Source organism: Ursus americanus, unplaced genomic scaffold (assembly GCF_024610735.1).
Source record: "Ursus americanus isolate L20-20 unplaced genomic scaffold, mUrsAme1.1.p SCAF_118, whole genome shotgun sequence".
In the NCBI taxonomy this organism is placed as follows: domain Eukaryota; kingdom Metazoa; phylum Chordata; class Mammalia; order Carnivora; family Ursidae; genus Ursus; species Ursus americanus.
In genome coordinates, this window is record NW_028273700.1 from 78,434 (window position 1) to 102,478 (window position 24,045).

The 24,045-nt window shown below is 38.0% G+C and overlaps 1 protein-coding gene across 2 annotated transcripts in view; it reads right to left on the reverse strand.

Moving 5' to 3' along the window:
* VAMP7 (vesicle associated membrane protein 7) overlaps positions 1–23,726 on the reverse strand; it is a 61,925-nt gene extending 38,199 nt beyond the window's left edge. Inside the window, exons 1-6 of one of the 2 annotated variants that reach the window (XM_045798322.2) lie at positions 23,591–23,726; positions 14,020–14,109; positions 9,598–9,659; positions 9,299–9,356; positions 7,156–7,293; positions 4,890–4,980 (exon numbers count right to left, since the gene is read on the reverse strand). In XM_045798322.2, the coding sequence (XP_045654278.1) occupies positions 4,890–4,980; positions 7,156–7,293; positions 9,299–9,356; positions 9,598–9,659; positions 14,020–14,100 (430 nt within the window). In that variant the 5' untranslated portion in view covers positions 14,101–14,109; positions 23,591–23,726. Of the gene's footprint in view, positions 1–4,889; positions 4,981–7,155; positions 7,294–9,298; positions 9,357–9,597; positions 9,660–13,954; positions 14,110–23,590 lie in introns of both variants that reach the window. The other variant, XM_045798311.2, reaches the window with a different exon arrangement.
* Positions 23,727–24,045: the final 319 nt, after the last annotated feature.

Genomic DNA, 24,045 nt, shown 5'->3' on the forward strand with positions numbered 1-24,045 from the left:
CAAAAAAAACCACTACTAAAGATGGGCAAAGGAACTAAATAGATGCTTTTCCAAAGAAAACGTCTAGATGGCCAACAGACACATGAAAAGATGCTTACCATCACTAATCATCAGGGACAGGCAAATCAAAACCACAGTAAGATACTGTGGATATCACACCTGTTTGAATAGCTATCATTAAGAAGACAAGAAATCACCAAGTGTTCGTGACAGTGTAGAGAGAAGGAAACCCTTACGCACTGTTGGTGGGATTATATTGGTTCAGCCACTATGGAAAACAGTATGAAGGTTTCTCAAAAAATTAAAAATATGGGGCGCCTGGATGGCTCAGTCGGTTAAGCAGCAGCTTTCGGCTTGGGTCCCAGGATCAAGCCCCACATCGTGTTCCCTGCTCAGTGGGGAGCCTGCTTCTCCCTCTCCCTCTGCTGCTCCCTCTGCTTGTGCGCTCTCTCTCTGTCAAATAAAATCTTTTAAAAAAATTAAAAATACAACTACAGTATGATCTAGCAATTCTACTTCTGGGTATATACACAAAGGAAATGAAAACAGGATAGTGAAAAGATATCTGCACTCCCATGCTTAATGCAGCATTATTCACAACAGCCAAGATAATGAAAACAACCTAAGTGTCCATCAATGGACAAATGAATAAAGAAGATGAAGTATATATACATGCAACAGAATATTATTGAGCCACAAAAAAAAGAATGAAATCCTACCATTTGTGACAACACGGATGGATCCTGAGGGCACTATGCTTAGTGATATAAGCCAGACAGAGAAAGACATTATATTTCTTATATGTAATACAAGAATCTAAAAATGCCGGATTTGTAGGAACAGAGAATAGAATGGTGGTTACCAGGTGCTGGGAGATGGACAAAGTGGGGAGGTGTTGTTAAAGGGTATAAACTTGCAACTAGAAGATGAATAAATTCTGGAGATCCAGTGTACAGCACACTGAGTATAGTAAAAAAATACTGTATTATATACTTCAATATTGCTAAGAGACTAGATCTTAAACGGTCTCACTGCAAAAAAGAAATCACAATTTATATGATGTGATAGTGGTGTTAGCTAACACCACTAGCTAAAAGCTAAAAGCTAGTGGTGTTAGCTAAAGCTAAAGTGGCAATCATATTGCAATTTATAAATGTATCAACATGTTGTACACCTTAAACTCACATGATGTGAGTTTATGTAAATTATATTTCAATAAATAAAAAAACAAGGACAAGTCGGGATTTACTAGCAAACAAGCAGAGTAAAGGGGTAGTCAGTGGATGAAAAATAACTGAGGAAAAATCAAGGGTAAAATTCTATCCATCTTTTTATTTACTTTAGGCCTAAACTAGCCTAAAATAATCTTCTTAAAGTCAAGCAAAGGATTTATACATCAAAGGCAGAGGATGAGGAACCTGATCAGCTATCAAAGGTGATCAGATATCAAGGGTAGGGGATTAATTTAAGACTGGCTCAGGCAGACCTGGGACACAGCCCCAGAATCAGGCCTAGTCAAAGAGAGGGCTCAGAGGAGATGGTCCAACATTTGGTCAAGCAGAGTCTTCATCATGTAAGATCTGTATGCCAAAAGCTACAAAACATCATTGACAAAATTAAAGAAGACCTAAATAAATGAAAAGACAACTCATGTTCATGAATCAGAAGTTTAATATTTTGAACTTGGCAACATTTCGCAAACTGGTTGCACAACTCTGTGAATATATTAAAAACCACTGGACAGTATACTTTATTTTTTTTTTAAGATTTTATTTATTTATGTGACAGAGAGACAGCCAGTGAGAGAGGGAACACAGCAGGCGAGTGAGAGAGGAAGAAGCAGGCTCCCAGCAGAGGAGCCCGATGTGGGACTCGATCCCGGAACGCCGGGATCACGCCCTGAGCCGAAGGCAGACGCCTTAACGACTGCGCTACCCAGGCGCCCCTGGACAGTATACTTTAAATGGGTGAATTGTGTGGTATATGATTATCTCAATAAAACTGTTAAAAAAATCAAGGTGTTAAAAATTAAAGGGAGATAATTAGAAATGCTTTTGCTATATTTTAATTTGATATCTCAGTAATTCTAAAAATAAGTCGTTTAAAAGAAGTTGACTTAAAAGTTTCATGTTCTGGGAACTTTGTGCATTCTCAATAAACAAAATTGTAGCAGTTGGCTGATTCACTTTCAGGTGAAATAAATACATTTGGTAACCAAAAACAGACAGAAAAGAAATATCAGTAGTTTATTCAATAGGTTCTCTAGTCTGCATCTAGACATACAATTAAAACTAAAATCAATGAGAAGAAATTACTTCAAATAGCTAAGAGACAAACATATCAAGAACTGCATTTTTCTCCCTTTTATGCTCAACATCACTGATTATTAGGGAAATACAAATCAAAACTACAATGAGATATTTCCTCACATCTGTCAGAATGGCTAAAATCAACAATATAGGAAACAAGTATTGGTGAGGATGCAGAGAAAGGGGAACCCTCTTGCACTGCTGGTGGTAATACCAACTGGTACAGCCACTCTGGAAAACAGCATGGAGGGTCCTCAAAAAGTTAAACATAGAACTACCCTATGACCCAGCAATTGCACTACCAGGTATTTACCCAAGGAATACAAAAATACAGATTCGAAGGGATACATGCTATAAACCCCAATGTTTATAGCAGCATTATCTACTATAGCCAAATTATGGAAAAAGCCCAAATGTCCATCAACTGATGAATGGATAAAGAAGAGGTGGGTGGGTGGGTGTGTGTGTGCGCGCGCACGCACGCACACACACACACACTGGAATATTACTCAGCTTCAAAAAAAATGAAATCTTGCCATTTGCAATGACGTGGATACAGCTAGAGATTATAATGCTAAGCAAAATAAGTCAGAGAAGGGCAAATGCCATATGATTTCACTCGTATGTGGAATTTAAGAAACAAAACAAACAAGCAAATGGAAAAAAAAAGAAACAGAGACAAACCAAGAAGCAGACTCTTAACTATAGAGAACACAGTGATGGTTACCAGAAGGGAGGTGGGGTGGGAGAATGAGTTACATAGGTAATGGGGATTAGGCAGGACATTTGTGGTGAGCACTGGGTGCAGTATGGAACTGCTGAATCACTATATTGTACATCTGAACCTATTATTACACTGTACGTTAGCTAACTGGAATGAAAATAAAAATTAAAAAAAATGTTTCTCCATTTTGATTATTAATCTCATTCCTGGGACTTAATCTCAAGAAAAATAAGAAAAATAGGCACAAAACCATTTATAGCAGTACTGTTATTGCAACACTAACCTCTAAATCAGTGCTACCTAAGAGTGTTTGCTACTGCTCAACTAAGTCCCTAAGCACACAGTCCAGTCCAACTGACATATTCGTTAACAAGATGTTCTCAATGAAGGAAGCACAGCACTGACTTACATGCTGGCTTCATCTGGTTGTAAAACAGTACTCAGAGTAACATTGCTCTAAAGAACCAAAGTGTTACAAATAAGGACATGATTCTAAGCTATAACCTATAATATAACCCAATGAAACACTATAGGACCGTAAAGTAGATTAATGATAGCTAACAATAATTCAGTTCTCACTATGTGCTAGGCACTGTACAAGATGCTTTACATACATTATCTCCTTTATCCTGGTAACCTTAGGTTCTACCACCGCCTTTTCGCAGATAAGGAAACAAAGCTCAGAGAAGTTAGAGGACTGACCAATTGCTAACAGCAGGTTGGAAGTGAAATCAGGACCCAAACTCAGGCACATATGACTCCAAATTTTGGTCACCATATTATATTGCCTCAACAAAACTAAATATAAATTACTATTATAATATGTATATATATGGATAAAAACCTTAAAAGAAAAAAATGGAAATAAATCTTTAGGATGCTGCGATCAAGAGTATTTTTTTCTAAAATGTCTTTACAGCTTGTACCCGTGCTAATAATAAATGTACAAGTGATTCAAATAGTAAATCCAAGATTATAAGTAAATTGACATTTATAAAATCTGATAACGTCTCAACTAAATATCTTATAAAACAACAATATAATAATTTTCATTCAATTTTATACAAGTTACTGCCTGAGATATTACCCTTAGAAAGAGTGGTTCTCAAACTTGAATACACATTTGAATCCTCTAGAGGGCTTGTGAGAACATAGATTGCTGGGTCCTACTTGCAGTTTCTGATTCAATAGCCCTGGGGTGGGTCCTGAAAACTTGCATTTCTAACAGGTTCCCAAGGGATGCTGATGCTGCTGGCCTAGGGACTACATTTTGAGAACCAGTGCTTTTAAAAATGAGCATCATCCTAAATCTAAATACAATTGCATAATCAATTAAAAAATAAACTTGATGCATTTCTTTGGATTATTTTAATGTGCTAAATAGCTTGACAAAACATAGGCTGACAGAATTTATATCATAGTTCATTCTTTGAAGAATACAACAGTTTTTTTCTTTATCAATTCTTTCTTTCTCTCAATCAAGTGCTACAAACTTTCTGAGGAGGTCAAAAAGTTATACTTTAAGTATCTACTGATAACATCAGCTATCTGGGTATCTCCAGCCAAAACTGACTAATTTATTCTTAATTGCTGAACTGTTGCAAGGGTCTCAGAAATTAGTCTTGCTAAGCCAACTAACAAATTAGAATGAAGAACGGTCATAAGTACTAAGAAAAAAACATTCATACAGGAGACAGTATCATAGGTAGGTAATATTCATATCTTAGCTGATAATTAGTTTCCAAAAGTAAGATTCAGGAAGTACTATTTCAGCCTTTCTAGAATAATCTGACTCCAATCAAGTAATCTATTATCATTTTTGCCCATATGCATGTGGACTATGCCATGAAACATACCTATGTTTCTGACCATGATTCCTTTCAGTTCATCCACTTGGGCTTGAGTCTCCACCACTTTGTCTATGCCCTTATTCTCAGAGTGATGCTTCTATAAGAAAACAAGATTTAACTTACCCAGACATTATTTACAATAGGAAAACAAAAAGAAGAGGAATGACATTGAGGAATGCTATTAAATTATGTCTGTATTGATATAAAAGATACATGCCATTTCATTTAAAAATTGTTATCAGGCCTAGGGAAAAATATAGGCAGCATAAAAAAATGTTAATACATAAGTGTTATAGTATAAAAATATCAACTTATTTTAAATAAAGGTAAACGTATTAGAATATATCAATATATATACCTGAGACTCTTGGGGCAGAAGTACAGGGTTATATAATCTGTGCTCAGACAAGAAAGGAGAAAAGACCGTAGTTGGGGCAGGGAGAATAGGACAAGGAAAAGGACACTAATTTGTTCCCCACTTCTTGGGTATGATGAGGAGAAGCTGGCCCACCTTCTGAGCATCTATTCTTCTATCTTGGGATCAGAGTATGCATCCTATTTTCATTGACTCCTTACAGGATCTAGAGATCTAAGACATTGATAATAGTATAAATTTTGAAATTATTATCCATAGCTATCCATGAAGTCCTTAATATACAATATTCCAGTCACTTCAAAGAGAGGACATTATTTAATCTACCCAAAAACTCCATGATGAAGATGCTCTTATTATCTCCATCTGTAGATGACAATCCTGGCACAGATTTGTTCAGAGGGTCACACATAGATACGGAGCCAATGACAAACTGGTTAAGTTGAAAGTTTTGCTGCCAGCTTACCCTTCACCTTCGACTATACACTGGTATATTTTTGGTTGGTGATGTTTTACACAGTTTCACATATATGAATGTTTTCCAGTGGGAAGTATGAAACAAATGAACTGACTGAATAAAGATTTATAACTATTTAAAGGACCTTCATCCCCAGAAGAATGCATATTTAAAAGTGTAACACTCAAAAAGTATTAAAAAGAACACTTCAAGAAGTGAAAAGTAAAGCATTCAATTACAATAATTCTTTTTTTTCCTCATTCACAACACAATCATAGATAGAACATATGTCTTTGCACTCAAATAGTTTCATGGCTAAAAGGGAAGCATTTTTAAAGGTCTCAATATCATTAGTCATCAGGGAAATGCAAATTAAAACCACAATGAGATATCACTACACACCCACTAGGATGACTAAAATTAAAAGACAGACCACATAACAAGCATTGGCAAGAATGCAGAAACACTAGAACTGCTGATGGGAATATAAATGGTACAACCACTTTGGAAAAAAGTTTGATAGTTTATTACAAACTGTGGTATATGCATACAACACTACTCGGCAAAAAAGGGAACTACTGTTTACACAACATGAATGAGTATCAAAAGCCTTACACAGAGCATGCAGGACACAAAAGAGTATGTAATGCATAATTCCATTTATAGGAAATTCTAGAAAAGACAAAACTAATTCAGGGGCAGAAAATAGAGCAGAGGTTGCCTGGGGCAGAGTGTTGGGGAGGGGATTGACTGCAAAGGAGGAACTTTTAGGTTCATGGAGATGGATTTTGAAAAGGGTGGTATTTCACAGGTATATACATATGCAAAACTTCAGTGAGCTGACAGTTTGGTATTCATACAGATAAAGAGACTTTCGAATGACTAAATTAAGCTGTTCAAAAATTATAGTTGCCTTGGAGTGCCTGGGTGGCTCAGTCATTAGGCATCTGACTCTTGATTTCTAGCTTAGGTCATGAACTCAGGTCATGAGATTGAGCCCTGCACTGGGCTCCGTGCTGAGTATGAAGCCTGCTTGAGAGTCTCTCTCTGCCCCTCTCCCTACTCCCCCTTTCCTTCCCCTGCCATGTGCGCTCTCTCTCACTCAAAAAAAAAAAAAAACTTACAGTTGCCTCATGGGAGAGTAGAAGGTTAATGTTCTAGTTAAGAGGCCATCTGGCAATAAAGAGAGGATTTATGCATTAGATGGGTAGTTCATGTAGATGATCTTTAATGTCTTTCCCCACTCCTAGATACTTTGATCACTATATAGAGAGTATCACTGATGATTTAAAATTTTTCTATCTGGGAAGTTTTATTATGTTGCCATTTAATAGCACAATCAGAAAAAATATATTTGCAGGTCAGGGTCCCCTATACTCAGAGTGCCTGAAAGTAATAAAGAAGATATGAATCAAAACACTGTATCCTGAAAAAGATCTTACCAACTGTGCAGCCAAGACACTTGAGAACTCGCTATTCATGGCATATGGGAGTGCTGTTTGTGCTCTTGAACCATATGTAGTCTGGAACCTCTTCTTTATCTCATTCAGAAAATTAAATGCTCGAGAACGTTCAAAATCCTGAAAAGAGACCAACACAGAGTTCACATCAGAAAGTAAACAAAGATGATATGATTAACAACAACCATAAAAACACCTAACATTTACTGAGCAATGATTCCATGAGGAGGAATTAGCACTGACTTCATTTTACAATAATGGAACAAAGGCTCTTAAAAGGTAACTTGCCAAAGGTTAAACAACTAATAAAAGAGCGAACTGAGAGTCCAATCCAAACATATTTATTTGACTACTGCCAACTAAAGATAACAGTATCTAGGTTAGTTTCTTGAGAGTAAGAATTGGGTTTTATTTCCTCCATATCTTTCACAGGCTCTATTAGAAGGCCCAGCACAAGAAGATGCTTAATAAATCTATAATAATAGTACAGTCTTTCACACACAAAGATAACACTACTGATATATACTTTGAATTGAGTTTTTTTTTTTAACAGTGATGGTATACTTGAAAAGATCAAGTGGTGTACTCTTGTCTGGTCCCAGTCAAGAAACAGAAAACTCAACTCTGATGAACCCAAATTTAGTGATATTTCTCATCTATTTCAAGCCTTTTCACATCAGTCATTTCAGATAAAGCTGGATTTTTAAAATAATTTTAGAAAACACTGTGAAACTCAGGATAAAAATCATTGTTGATGATCACTATGGTTGACATTCATCTCCATTTCACCCAAGATTAGTCTAAGCTAAGCATTCTTACACTGGGGTCAGTGGTTCAAATTCAAGGGGTCCATGTACTTGGATAGAAAATAAATGACATTAAGTTTTAACTTTAAGTTTCAAATCTGAGTGTAGAGTAACAAATCAGATTAGTACCAAACAGCACCTGTGACTGTCACTAAATCTTTTTCTCACATGCCATCCGTTATAGATCTCTCAAAATATCATTTATACTCATCACTTCAAAATTATTATTAGTTATTAGACCTATGACCAGATCTTGTTACTTAATGAATAAAAAAGCATATATATAACTATATCAATTTTTTAAATACTCTGAATACTGCATTTCAATATAATTGGTTTTGTTTATAATCATGTATTTCATACATTTAAAAACATCCTGAGAGAGGCCCATGAGTATCAAAGGGGTCTGTGACACAATGACGGTTAAAAACCCTGACCTGTGGCAATCATGCCAATTTGATGCCTCTTGTCATTGATCGATTAAGAAATAAATATGCAACCTAGTCGTAGCCAATAAGACATGAAAAGAAGTTCACTTTGAAAGAGCGGGGAGAGGGACGTGTGCTTCTGAGAACTTTCCTCATTCTTACAATAGAGATTTGAAAAGACATAGTCCCTCTTCTCTGACACAAATAAAAAAGCATGTGGCTCCATGCAACCACAGGCGAATGTATCTAGGAAGAAGCTGACACTAAGGATAGAAGAGGAGAGAAATGACCTTGATGGCATTGTTAAGTTACTGAGCGTCTTGGCCTAGAACCTACAAATACTCAAAAAACAACCTACTGATGTGAACTACAGATTTACAAAGCTGATTATGACGTATTGTGATTTTGTTTTCCAAAGGTCAGTATACATTAAAAAATTCACTATTCACATGAGCACTGGGTGTTATATGGAACTAATAAATCACTGAACATTATATCAAAAACGTTAGCTAATTGAATTTTTTTAAAAATTCAGTATTAAATAAAATTACCTATTTAATATTTCAGATAAATAAATTTTGACAGGATTTGATATCAAAGGGTCAAGATTATGAAGACCAATTCCCACTACACAATAGGAGAAACGTAGAAGTTGCAAGAGGTTAGTTAAGGGAAAACTCTACCAAAACCGAGCTGATTTGCATATATACCCAGACATCAACTCTTCTTGTCATTTGCAGCTCCATATGATAAATGCAAAGTATAGAAAAAATTTTCAGCTATGGACAGTTATAATCACATCACCTTACCTACTAAAGATACAGATAATTAAGAACTAACTTTATTAACAGTACACATAGTTAAATAGCAACATGTCTTCAAGTTACTTACATCATCAGTGATACAAAGATATACAATCCTGTCTTGGCAGATGTAATGAAACAAATAACTGTAGGATAAAAGATATAAAACTTACTGTGGTTATGAGCAATATCTCTTTCACTTCCATCTTCTATCTATGTATAAGCAAATTTGCTACCATCAATGTGACCATATCTACAGATACTATCTATTCTCCCTCTCCTCCTCCCCCATACACCTGTTTCTCTCAAGTCAAACTGATAAGAATAAATAAGACATTAAAAGAAAGTCCCTACCCTAACTATGTAGCACAATGGTATGCACATTACCCGTTAAAATGGCAGCTGCAAAAGCGTAATTGGACTCTTAGGGCCTCAATAAGAGATGACATCTAAGGAGGGACACATAATTAAGATTAACCTTCAATGAGCCATATATCTTCTTTGCTTTCTTTTAAGATCTCAGAGCAATCACTTTTTCTACCAAATACTGAAAGTTAACATTTGTCTGGCATCTGCTTTGAGCCAGTTACTGGGTTGGGTGCTGAGGATACAAATAAGCAAAACCATCAGTCCTTGCCTTCACAAAGATCACAGTGCAGGGAATTACCAAGCAGCATGGTAAAACAGGATGAGGAGTAAAAGGCAGTATGGTGCTCTGGCAACATAAAGGAGACACCTAACAGAGTTTAGCAAAGGGTAATGGGAAAGACATCCTGGAGCAAGTGATGTCTGAGTCAAGACCTGAAGAATAAGTAAGAGATGGCAAGGTAAAGAGCAGATAGAGAGTGTTCCAGAGTGAAAAACCAAGCACAAAGGCCTGGAGATTAAAAAAAAAAAAAGCGCATAATGGGTTTAGTACAGTCAAATGAGGACTAGAGTGTGAAATAGAAAGAAACAAATGGCATGCAAAGATGAGGCTGGAGAAGTAAGCAAATACCAGTTATATAAGATGTTAAAACCTCACTATGCATTATCCTAAGAATAATGACCAAGCATCAAAATGTTTTAGCCTGAAGAGAGTGTGGTAAGATTTGTCATGCAAAAGGATGTTTTGGCTAGACCATGGAAAACTGACTGAAAGAAGGACCAGACAGGAGACTACTGTAGTACAGCAGGTAAGCAAATGAAGAGGGAAATAAACTCAAGTACTATGGGCAATGAAAAAGAAAAGGCAGAAGAAACAGAACAGAACTTGATGACTGGCTACTGGAAATGAGGCAGATAGATAACTCAATTTTGCCTCCCAGATTTCTACCTTGGGCAAGTGCACAGATAGGAGTACCTGTTCAATGATACTTTTAATGTTCACATAAAGGCTTGATATGAATTACAAGGAGGTATGGGAACTCAGGCAAAATGTCTTCCTCCACTACTGTTCACATCAATTCCACCAATGACTTCACATCGCTATATCCAGTGGCCATCTCTGAAACATGATACTGTTGACCATTTCCTTCTTCTGGGAAGTGTTTTCTCTCCACTAGATTTCCCAATACCAGGCTTGCCTGGTTAATGTGGCAGTCTCTTTCCCTCTCTATTGATGTTTTCCAACATCCTCAGCTCCTTGCTCTTCTCACACAGTCCCTGGATGGTGGCATTCACTGTCATGTCTTGTTGTTTTCAGCTACCACAATTATGATGATGATCCCCAAATCTAGATCTGACCTACTTCCTGACCTCCAAGCCTACATACACTACAGTCTACTAGACACATCCAGCTGGATATACTATAGACAACTTAAACACAGTGTCCAAAATGGAAGTCATCATTTCTCCAGAAAATTTGTACCCACGGAGTAACTTAGTGCAAAGACCACAAAAAGTTACAAGATATGGTCCCTGCCACCAAGGAGCGTACAGTCAGGTGACAGAGACAAAAAGTAGAGAATGCAATTATAAGACAGTGTGCTAAGCACTACAATATGAATAAACAAAGGATGCTATGGAGACAAGCAAAAGGGGGACACATGGTGGCCTTGGAGTTCAGGGTTTCTAGAAAACGAAATATCTATGCTCAGAACGGCAAAGTCAGATTTTTAAAAAGATAGACATATTCAAGTAAAAGGTAATAGCTACTGCAAAGAATAGGAAGAGAGAAAGAACGCAGCATTGAAATGCAAATAGCTAAGTATGGCTGGAGAACAAAACTGAAGGCCAAAGTAGTGAGATACAAGGCCAGAGAAGGAAGCAGGGGCAGATACTGAAGAGTCTTTCAAGTCATTAAGAAACTTTACCCTGAGTGCAGAGTAACCACTGAAGAAAAGGGACGTGATCATAATTGCCCTTTTAGAAGGACTAAATAATAATGAAGAAAGTATCTCATTTGGGACCTGTAAAATGAGCAAAAGTTTACCACGGGGCTGGGAGGGGAGAGACAGTCCAAAAGCATGAAAAAAAGATATAAGGAAGCTTGAAATCACACAGCTAGGTCAGGGCTGAATGTGCATTCCCAGGCATTTTCCTGGGAACTGACTTGGAACACAGAGACCATAAGCCTAGTAAGTTTTTGAAAATGCTATAAAACCATACTCACAAGAAGCTGGGATCATCTGACCCCTAAGACAAAGTCTGGACCTCTAAATTATACCAGCAGGCAGCAGACTACAAAACCTGTACAGTTCCAAAAGATGACACACTAACACCCATTTTGGATGTGGCCAGATGATACTGGACAAGGAAGAGCCTCCTGGAGAACAAAGCCAGGATTCAGGGAGAAAAGACAAGGGAGTTCCTCCAATGAACCAGAACCACTAACGACTTCAGGATCAGAATAGGGAGTCTTTGAAAATGCTGTGAAGCAGTTACTGGAACACTGCTAGGAAGCAGTGACCTCTACGCGTTTCTCATTCTTCCCTTTTCTAAACGTGAGTTTGTAACTTCAACGCTGGTGATGTTGTTCTACTTCTACCACTGTCTATCGGGTTGGGCAGGGGGAGCAGGAAGAACATATGACTTCTCTTCTAATTTATGGTAAGTCACAGGAGCCACTGCTGGGCCTGATGGAGAAGACTGTATGTCACCCAGACTCTCTGAACTGGATGGTGACCAGCTGAGTTTTTGGAGCCATCTCCTGCAGAGAGGATATGTACTCTTTGTTTGGGAAGAAGAGTACACCCAGATATTTGAGTGGCCCAAAAGAGTAGAATGGAAGATTGCAAGTTATCTCCTAATATCCTGTAACTTCTTCTAGAGTAATAGAATTTTAACTGAACATACAGCTGCACAACTATAAATGACAAATTCTAGCCTCCCTTCCAGCTAGGTTAGTTATATAATTACGTAGAGAAAAATAAAACATAAGCCAAAACTTCTGAACAATAAAAAGTCACCCTACTTCTGGGGTGCCTGGGTGGCACAGCGGTTAAGCGTCTGCCTTCGGCTCAGGGCGTGATCCTGGCGTTATGGGATCGAGCCCCACATCAGGCTCCTCCGCTATGAGCCTGCTTCTTCCTCTCCCACTCCCCCTGCTTGTGTTCCCTCTCTCGCTGGCTGTCTCTATCTCTGTCGAATAAATAAATAAAATCTTTAAAAAAAAAAGTCACCCTACTTCTGAGCTTTGCCTTTAGAAATACAGCACACAGGATGTTAACAAGAACTAAAGGAGCTGCCTTAGCCAGAACTAATTGAAGACACTAACTGAAAATGACAGAACCACCCCACCAGCCTGGAAGTACTCATCTCTGGGCTATCTCATTTAAGTAACACTGTATTTTGGGTCTCTCTCTTACAGTAGTTTAGACTAGACTAGATCCTAAATTATACAAGGAGCTAGCTCTGGAAAGTAATAAAAACCTCCTTCTGAGATAAGAACTAAGGAAATTAGGATGGGTTAAATAACAAAAGTTTTTTTAAGTATTGATGAGGAAGGTTGAGGCACTTTTTACCTGATTACTAAGATTTCCCACCTATGTCCTCCCCAATCCATTCTGCAACCAGCCACCAGAGTGATCTTTCTAAAGCAAAACCTGACCATGGCACACCCCAGCTAAAAACCTTCAGTGCCTTCCCACCACCCACAGGGTAAAGTCAATCTCTTAACACGGCCTATGAGACCCTATATGATTTCTCTTTTACCTATCTCTTTAGCTTTATTTTCACCATGCTGGGTACCAGTCGTAGAATACCACCTGCAGTTCCCTAAACATGTGCTGTGATCTCATAACTCCATACTTCTCTACCGGCTATTCCTTCTATCTAGAATGCCATCCTCCTATCCACTACCTTCCACCATCTGTTACAATTATCTATGGATTTGACTGTCTCCTCCATTAAACTATAACCTCTATGAGGGCAAATACTGTGTAATTTCTTGTTGTATCCCCAGCACCAAGCACAGTGCCTCACAACAAGTACTCAAAATATATTTACTGAAAGAATGAACAAAGGAATATTGTCTTTTATCTGTATCATGTTGCACATATCCTAGAGCTCTATAGCAAAGTCATTTTTTACAAGTAACATTACCATATCTTTCTTTAAAATATTAATATCACTTTGATGATAAAAATAACTTAAATACAAATATTAATGAATAGATCCAGACCATTTTCCAAGCTGGTAAAGGTTACTGCTCTGTCAGCTTATTTAAATTATCTACCAAGAACCTTGTTCTCTAGTTTTCTATTGTTCTAATTATAATACAGTTCACTTCTTTCACCCTCTACCCATGCAGAGCAGAACTCACTTGCCATGTGAGTATGTTAGTTTGTTATTTTCAGAAGGTATCTTAGCCAGAATCTGCTCTGTCACCTCCAGGAAGTTTCCTCCACACCAAGCATGTTTGGCAAGGATAGTCGTTCCCCTGGCAACAACTGCAAAAAGAATGGCCATGGCTTCAATCTATCAAAAGGAAAAAAGACACACAAAACTTAGAATATTTCTTTGACATGATCTTTCAAAAGAAAACTATCATTTACCAACATCTACCTGAAGACAGTATTTTTTTCAACATTTATTTTTTAATTGAAGTATATTTGACACACAATGTTACTTTAGTTTCAGGTATACAGCACAGTGATCTGACGAGTCTACAATTTATGCTATGCTTACCACAGGTGTAGCTACCATCTGTCACCACGCAAAACTATTACAACACACCGACTATATTCCCGATGGTGTACCTTTTATTCCCATGACTTATTCATTCCATAAATGCCAGTATCTCCCACTCCCCTTCATGCCTTTTTGCCCATCCCCCTTCCCTCTGTCAACCATCAGTTTGTTCTCTGTATTTATAGGTGTGATTCTGCTTTTTGGTTTTTTTTAATGCATTTGGTTTTTAGATTCCACATATAAGTGACATCATACAGTATTTGTCTCTTATATTTCACTTACCGTAATACCTTCTAAATCCATCCATGTTGTTGCAAAAGGCAAGAGCTCATTCTTTTTTATGGATGAGTAATAATATTCCATTGTGTGTGTATATATCCATATATGTATATATATGGATAAAGAAGATGGATATATGGATAAAGAAGATGTGATGCATTTTATATATGGTGTACATCTTCATTCATCTATCGATGGACACTTGGGTTGCCTCTATATCTTAGTTATTGTAAATAATGCTGCAATAAACATAGAGGTACATATATCCTTTCAAATTAGTGTTTTTCATTTGTGTAAATACCCAGTAGTGAAATTACTAAATCATTTCATATTTCTATCTTTAATTTTTTGAGGAACCTCCATACTGTTTTCCACAGTGGTTGCACCAATTTACATTCCCACCACCAGCGCACAAGGGTTCCCTTTTTTCCACATCCTTGCCAATACTTATTTTTTGTCTTTTTGATACTAGCTGTTCTGACAAGTGTGAAGCAGTATCTCATTGTAGTTTTGATGTAGTTTTATATATTTTAGATACTAATCACTTATGAGCATATTGTTTGCAAATATCTTTTCCCATTCAGTAGGCTGCCTTCTAGTTTTGTTGGTAGTCTCCTTTGCTGTGCAAAAGCTTTTAATTTTGATGTATTCCCAATGGTTTATTTATGCTTTTGTTTCCCTTGCCTCAGGAGACATATCTAGAAAAACGTTGCTACGGCCTATGTCAAGGAAATTACTGCCTACTTTTCTTCTAGGAGTTTTATGGTTTCATGTTTCACATTTAGGTATTTAATCCATTTTGAGTTTGTGTATGGTGTAAGATGGTGGTCCAGTTTTCCCAACATCATTTCTTGAAGAGACTATTCCCTGTTGTATATTCTTGCCTCTTTTGTTGAAAATTAATGGACCATATAATTGTGGGTTTATTTCTGGGTTCTCTATTCTATTCCACTGATCTACGTGTCTGCTTTTATGCCAGCACCATACTGTTTTGATTATTACAGCTTTCTAATGTACCTTGAAATCTGGGATTGTAATACCTTCAGCTTTGTTCTTATTTCTCAGGATTGCTTTGGCTATTCAGAGTCTTTTGTGGTTCCATATACATTTTAGGATTATTTGTTCTAGGTCTGTGAAAAATGCTATTGGTATTTTGATAGGAATTGCATTGAATCTGAAAATTGCTTTGGGTAGTATGGACATTTCAAAAACATTAATTCTTCCAATCCATGAGCACAGAATATCTTTCCATTTGTTTGTGTACCTTGGAGACAGTATGGACCAAGGTGCTATAATATTAATGAAAGATACTTAATAACAGGCTTAACAAAAAGGTCACAGTCTTGTACAAGCATACAACCCTAAACCATGTTGATATGTACACCTATGTAGAGACACACCAAATATGTACACGTGTGTGTGTATACAATGTATATGTCACACACACACATTGATAGATAGGGTGCATTTACAAATTATACAGCACAATTGGATATCACCATTTGAAAAGCAATTACCATAAATAGTAAAGGGACATAAAGAGGTGCTTCATCCCTTTTTTTTATTGAAGCATAATTAACATACAGTGTTATATTAGTTTCAGGTGTACAATATAATGATTCTGTGCATTACTCAGTGCTCATCACCATAAGTGTACTCTTAATCCCCTTTATCTATTTCACCCATCCCTCCCACCTCCCCTCTGGCAACCACCAGTTTGTTCCCTGTACTTAAGAGTGTTTTTTGGTCTCTTTTTCTTTGTTTTGTTTAATTCTACATATGCAATAATCCCAACCTGAAAATTTATCTTAATAGGTCAGCAGAAGTTTGACTCTAGATTCAGAATGATACATATTAACAATATTAATAGCCCATGTTTATTAAGTGCCTATTGTGTACCAGGCACCATTTTAAGCACTTTATAACTCATTTAATAGTTACATCAATTATACACTATTATACTGACACTAAAATGAGCAAACTGCAGTATAGATGACTTGTTTGCCCAAAATTACAGTTTGTCCAAAATTACAGAGCTAGTAAGTAGTAAGAGTTGGGATTCAAACACAGACAGTATGGTTCTAGAACCCATAATCTTATCTCTATAGTATATACTGCCTCTACTATAAAGGCATTATCCATAATAGAAACAAACTGAAAAGAACTCAAACCTTGCACAAGAGGAATGGTTCTCTAAATTACGGTAAGTTCATTCATTAACAAAACATTTCTAAAACAATACATCATAAGTCTATTTTTCTCGTGTTAATGAATTTGTACTATTTTTTCCACCTAACAGCCCCATTTCTTTGATCTAATGGAATAAATTTATAAAAAGAGATGCCCAAGTACCTTTCTATTCTTCTACTAACTCTTCAACTTAATGTTATTTGTTAACATGCTCAGTTTCATCCAGCAGGCCAGTGGTTCTTAAACTGTAGGTGAATGAGTTATCTTGGGTGGAAGAGTTAAAAATTCAAATTCTTGGCATCATCACCTAAAATTCTGATTCAGTAGGCTTGAGGTAAGACCCTGGAATAACATATTTAAGACAAGCCTATCTAGATTCAAGTGATTCACTTAACCATATTTTGTGAAACACAGCAACAGACCATAAAGTGCTTGAAGTCAGGGAATCCAGAGATTTCTTCTTGGAATCCCAGCACCGAAAGACCACACATAGAGCAGAAGCAGCACTCATCTGTCTCTTGAGCTGAACACCTCTCAGGGTCTCTTCCTCACTCTCTAAATGAGGATGTTCTTCAGGGTTGTGTCCTTAGCCATCTTCTTTCTGGATTTCTCTTTACGCATATGTAGTAAGCTACAATTTTCAAATCACTTTCTCATACACTATATCCCTCGATCTTAAAAGCCTCAACTGACCCTACACATGCTCCACGTACTGCTCCATTTATTAAAATCATAATCTATACACTATCTCTGCTTCTCTACTTCTTTTTAACTCTTCAACTTACTGGGTTTTGCCCTCAACAGTCCACAAAACCATGTTTGCTAAGATGATCAACAGCCTCTACGCTGCAAAATTCAGTAGACACTTCTCTATTCTCACTTACTTGACCTCTTAGGAATAGTCAACACCACTGACTAACGCTCCTTGAAACACTCCCACATGTCTGGCTGCTCCTTGTTTTCTTGCTGAGCCTTCCTTCTCTAGCTGACTTCCAACTGTTGACTTTCCATGGGTCTTGGTTCCATGCTCTCTCATCCCAAGAAGAGCTATCTACACCTGTCATTTTACACATGATCTATTTGCCGAAGACATATTGCACATAGGAAAAAAAAACCAGGCACAACCAAAGTTAAGGGAAAACCAAAGACAAAACCCAAGGCACAACAAATAGCTGAGGGAAAGGCAGACGAACAGGAACCCACAAAGACGACTGAGGAGGACCAACTGAGAAAGTGAGAGGAAAGCCAGAAGAGTATGGTGGCCTGGAAGCCAAAGAGAAAGCAAGCTTCAAGAAGGAACAAATGTCAGTTCCTACCTGTGTTTACTGATGCACAGTAGGAAGACTGTAAAAAGCCACTGAAGTTTCATAAAGAAGGAAGTCATTGGTTAGTCAAACAGATACGCAGTAGAGTGGAACAATGCAAAGAAAAACAGAGATGAGAATTTACATGGTCCCTGAGACAGATGAAAAAGTAGCAGCTTCAGTCCCTTAGAAGCTTCAAGAAAACTGAATTTGGAAACAATACAAAAAAAAATCTAGTGTCTTGGTGGAACGTAAGTTCATTATGAACTGACATCAGGTAATTGCTTAAAATGCTTACATAATCCTAAATTACATTTAAAAACAGGGTGTCTTGATCTTTGTAAGTACTATTACCATTATACTCTGTGCTGGTTAGAACATATGTGGAATACTGAGTTCAACTTTGGATACAGTATTTCAAGACTGGAAGGAAGGGCAACTTTATGGGTAAGAGACCTGGACATTCTATCATTTGAAGAATGGCTAGAGAAACTAGAAATATTTAACATTAAAAAGAGAAGACTTAGAGAGAATGTGACAACAGCTTTCAAGTTTACATGAAGTACAGTCACCTAGAACAGGGAGTGCATTGTTTAGAATAAAATTAGGAACAATGGCTATAAGTTACAGGGAAGCAGTATTTTGTTCAAGAAAATCAGTCCCCAATTAAAAAATGTCTGTTAAACATCAAGTGCACAGCAACAGAAACTTTCCTCTCAGACATCAATAATAGGAATTTCTTACTCTCTTCTAGACTGTTAAAAACCTCACCTATTATCAAGTCTCATCTGCCCCCACTGTAACTCTCTTGCAATAGAATCCATAATGTCTTTTTAAGTTTTTATTTAAATTCCAGTTAACAGTCTAAAATTAGTTTCAGGTGTATAATTTAGTGACTCAACACTTCCATACAACATCTGGTGCTCACAAGTGTACTCCTTAATCCCCCTCACCTGAATCCATAATGTCTTAATGAATATTGGGATAACAGAAACAACTGTGAAAGAATATTGCCTTGAAGTGAGAAAACCTGGCTCTGCTAATTACTAGCAGTATGTGAATGTCTAATAAACCATAAAGTGCTACATAAATATACTATGCAAGAAAAAAAAAGAGCGAAAAAGATAAGCCAGAGAGAAAAGAGAAGGAAAAAAACAATAATGAAATATAAAGGAAAGCCCTGTCTCAACACTGTTCCCCTGTTCTCTTATTCGTGCCTTGCTTGGTCCCAGAGCCGTTATCCCAGTTCTACTTCCTTCCTGCTAAGAATCCTGTATGAGTTTCCTGTAGCTGCCTTGACAAAGTATCAAAAGCCACAAAGGCTTAAAACAACAGAAATTTATTGTCTCCTACTTCTGGAGGCCAGAAGTTCGAAATCAAGATGTTGACAGGGCCAGGCTCCCTCAGAAATCTATAGGGGACCATCCTTTCTTATCTCTCCCTAGCTTCTGGTAGTCTGCTGGCAATCCTCGGCATTCCTTGGCTTTCAGCTGCAGCCCTTCAATCCCTGCCTCCAGTCATATGGTATTCTTCATGTGTGTCCATGTCTTCACATAGCAGTCTTTGGGTCTTTTCTCTTATTAGGACACCCACACCACTATGACCTCATTTTAACTTATATCTTAATTACACCTGCAAAGACCCTTATTTCCAAATAAAATCACATTCACAGGTACCGTTGGTCAAGATTCAACATCTTTTTTGAGGACACAAAACATCTTAGAAACTCACTGTTCCTCCCAAATCATTCTTACGCTTCCCTCTTCATATATTCACATCACCCCAACTTCACTCCCTCTTCTCACCAAAACCTTTATCCCATCTCTTTCCTTACTCTCATTAGAGGTCTGTCCTTAGAGAGATGGGCCAGAAGGGCAATCTAAACTCCAACAGCTTGAAGTTAGAAAGGCCTGCTTCTACTGCCTAGAAGATTCCAAGGAAAGGACATTTTTGTTCCAGTTGCCAAGATTCAAAAAAAAAAAAAAGGGAAAAGAAAAGATATGCTATGGGGGAATCCAACTGAGAAATCTAGATGTAGTTTTTTACAGAGGAATTATAAAATTGTGGTGAAGATTTTTAAGTCCATTAAAGATTAAGAAGCTACCAATTGGCATAATAACTGAAATGACATGAAGAGCATTATTTTTTTTAAGATTTTTATTTATTAATTTGACAGAGAGACAGCCAGCGAGAGAGGGAACACAGGCAGGGGGAGTGGGAGAGGAAGAAGCAGGCTCCCAGTGGAGGAGCCTGATGTGGGGCTCGATCCCAGGACTCTGGGATCACGCCGAGAAGGCAGATGCTTAACGACTGCGCCACCCAGGCGCCCCCTGAAGAGCACTATTTATAAAGAAAAAGGCATCAAGTTTCAAAAAAATCTTAAAAAGGAATTTTTGAAATATATCCATTTGTAAGTAAGGGATTCCCTGTGTTGAAAACAAACCGCTCGGGGCACCTGGATGGCACAGTTGGTTAAGCATCCAACTCTTGGTTTCGGCTCAGGTCGTGATCTCAGGGTAATGAGATTGAGCCCCATGTTGGGCTCCACACGCAGCGCAGTCTGCTTAAGACTCTTCCTCTGCCCTTCCCCCCTCCCAAAAAAAACACACACTCACTCTATCTCAAATATACAAATCTTTAAAAAACTGCTCCCCGTTCTCCATGTCCCTTTCTAGAAAAAAAAAAATACATAAAAATAAAAAACAAATTGCAAATAGCACAGCAACAATGCAAACACTGCTCCTCAGTGGAGGCATCTTCAAGTAGAGGGTGAAGATGGTTTTAGGGAATTGAGTAAAGAAAAATGCCAAGACGGTTTTTCTCACATTCAAGTCTGTGTGTTCTGAGGATTTTTTTAGTTCTACATTTTTATTGTGATAACATTAAAAAATATATGTTAATATTCTAGATCTACACATATACCTTATAAATGAGTAATGGCACACAATTCCATGCTGTATTTGCATTATGAAGGCCTAAGAGCCAAGAAATTCTCTAAAATGACAGTGCCTAATTTTTAATGTCTTGGAAGGCTGGCACATCCTAAAATCATAATGACAATCATGACTCAAGCACTCTTGTGTTCCTGTTGTGTTTTTTAATCAGTTATAAAGACAAAATTTATCTTTTGCAGTAACAATTAACAACTGAAAGATGTCTCCATAATAAAAACCTTTTATTTGAAGGATTAAGACTTGACATTGAAAATGACAGAGTGGTGAAATAATAATTATCTCAGGCTAAGGAGAAATATTTAAAGATGTGTCTGTACCAAGTGGAAATCAAATGACACTATAATGTGTTGTATGAATAAAGGTTGTGCAACTGTTCAAACAGAAAAAGGGTAGAAGAATTAACTTCTCACATAGCACACGGTAATAGTCAATGTAAAATCAAAAGACTGCATTCTGTATCATTATTTGTATTACTGCAAAGGAATGTATTATGTTAATCCTTGCAACAGTTCATTAGCAGAATGTTTCATAGGAAATACACAACAGAAATTATATTGTTTCCACCCTTATTATACTATTAAATTGGCCCATTAAATTAAATGGGAAGGGGGCATGGAAAGTGCTCAGGAAAGAGATGGGAACCCATTTTATGGGAGAGCTATGGAACAAGAGAAGGCATAGAAGCAGAACAAACTAGATAAGGTAAACCAGCCTGATGAGATGGAATGGTCCACATCTGATGAATGAGAAGTTTTAGGGATAAGCACAGAGACCTTTTATAAAGGCCTTGTGTAAATGAAATAATTAATGGATTGGATCAAATCGTTTTTCTATTTCAGTTCAACACATATTTTTCGAGGATTTACTATATGACAGCCAAAATAGTAGACATTGGAAATATGAAGGCCAGTAAGGACCTCTATATTCAAGGGAGCCATTGTACAATGGGAAAAGAGACATAAGTGCAATAAAGTGTAACCAGTGAATAACCTAAAAATGTACAAAGTTATTCAGACTCCTTAAAGGTGTGTGATTATCTCACTCCGGGTGAATAAAAAATGCAGGTGTCAGCCTATGTATTAGGAATTTCCTCAGCATACTCTTAAAATTATTTCTCTGGAAGAGAGGTCAAAGTCTATTTTATCCTCACTAGCTTTCCACCTGGCATATAATTTTCCCTCAAAAATTTGTTAAATAAATGAATGAACACTGAACATGTTTTGGTTTGAACAACAGACAACTTTATATTCAGTAGGACCTGGTAAGAAGGATATTTTGATTACTAAACTGTCTCCTTAAGATAAAGCAGTTGAGCTGCTTTAATCTCATCTAATCCCCAACTTTTGGTCTGGGTCTTAGGAGGAAATAAGCCAACGACAGATAAACCACCAATTCTGATGTAATACCCTTGCAGGAGACAGAAGAATGAAGAACAAATATGGCAGAGGAAAAGAAGAGGTATTTATGAAAAACCTCAAGTCTGGTTACAGACTCGTTGTATTCTTGTTGGTGTTACAAATATTCTTTTATGGTGATGTTCTGAGACCCAACCCAATCCCTCTGACTTTCTCAGGATAGGAGCCTACCCTGTCAAGTCAACCATCTGTTCTATTTTGCATTACCCAGCACCACCACATCACATCATCTGGATTATTCCCGTTTGCCCACACACATACATACAAACATGTAAGATGCTGAGAGTAGCGATCTCCTAGGTTTCGTTTCTAGCTATATCCCTTGAACACAGAAGAGTCTCTAGCACATATTAGCTGTTCAATAAATATTTATTAAACATATGAGTGAGTCTGCTCTCAGCCACAGCTATTCGAAGGGAAAACATGTCTCTGGGATCAAGGGTGGGACAATGGAGGTACAGGTATCTGAGGGCAATTAATAAGAGAAAGAAAAGGACTTGACAACTGATCACTAGTGGGCGTTATGGCAGAGGGAGATGTAAGGCATTTACCAAAGAGTCTAGTACTAGTCCATGGTCCGAGTTTGTTAAATATTGGCCAATTATAACAATAACCTACAAGTCTGACGCTGTGGAAATAGGTCTGGGTAGAGATACTGAGTCCCTACCCAAACTGAGGAAGAAGAGGAATGAAACAATGGGCGGTGAAGAAAGGGCACGCGGAGGTGTACAAACCCACGAAGGAGCTCAGAAGTAGGTAAAGCAAAAAGTGACGTCATCAAAACAAGGGCGTAGAGACTAGTTTTTAGAAGACTCAGATCTCAAGATTGAAAACACTGGAGAAAGGTCTTGCAGAATGCGAACTGAGGGAAAGTTAACATTTCGCCCTCCTGTAACAACTTAAGTGACGCATTCTAACACTCGTTAATTCGAGGCCTTTTCAACGGCACAAAACGCAGTTCGCCAAAACTGAACCTGCCCGACAATTCGAACCGTCGACACCAGAGAAGCCCAAGTCACCCTTGCACTGCCTCCTCGCTCCACCCCAGCACCTTCTCGTCCACACCTCTGCCCTCCCTCCGCCGTTGTCTCCCCGCCTTCTGCCGAGTGCGCCCCGTTCCATTTACCTGTCTGGGCACCCCCTGAGAGCGCTGGGGCTCAGAAACGAGGGGCGCAAGTCAGAGCCGGACCGCCGACTGCCGGCTCCCAAAGGAGGCTGGGACCGGACGCCACCGGCTTCCGCGTAAAGCGCCCCGCCCGCACACGGCCTCCTGGGAATGTGAGCGCTCCTCCAATGGGAGTGGGCTATAGGGCGGGGCCTGCTGCGTTCCCAGCCCCAGCACGTCCCTGTAGCCGCACTGCATTCTGTGAGTGGTAGTTCCAACTGGAGTATCGCCCAGTCAGTCACACAGTGAATAACTTGTGGTAAACAACGTCAAGCGCTGTTCCTCCGGCAAAAAGAAGGATGCAAGGCCACAAAGAGTTCGCCAGCATTGAGTCGGTGGGATAAATGAACAGCGAAGCTTGCCCCACCATCTCCGTGCTTAGTCTGAGCAGGTAACGTCTCCTGTTATTTCACAAA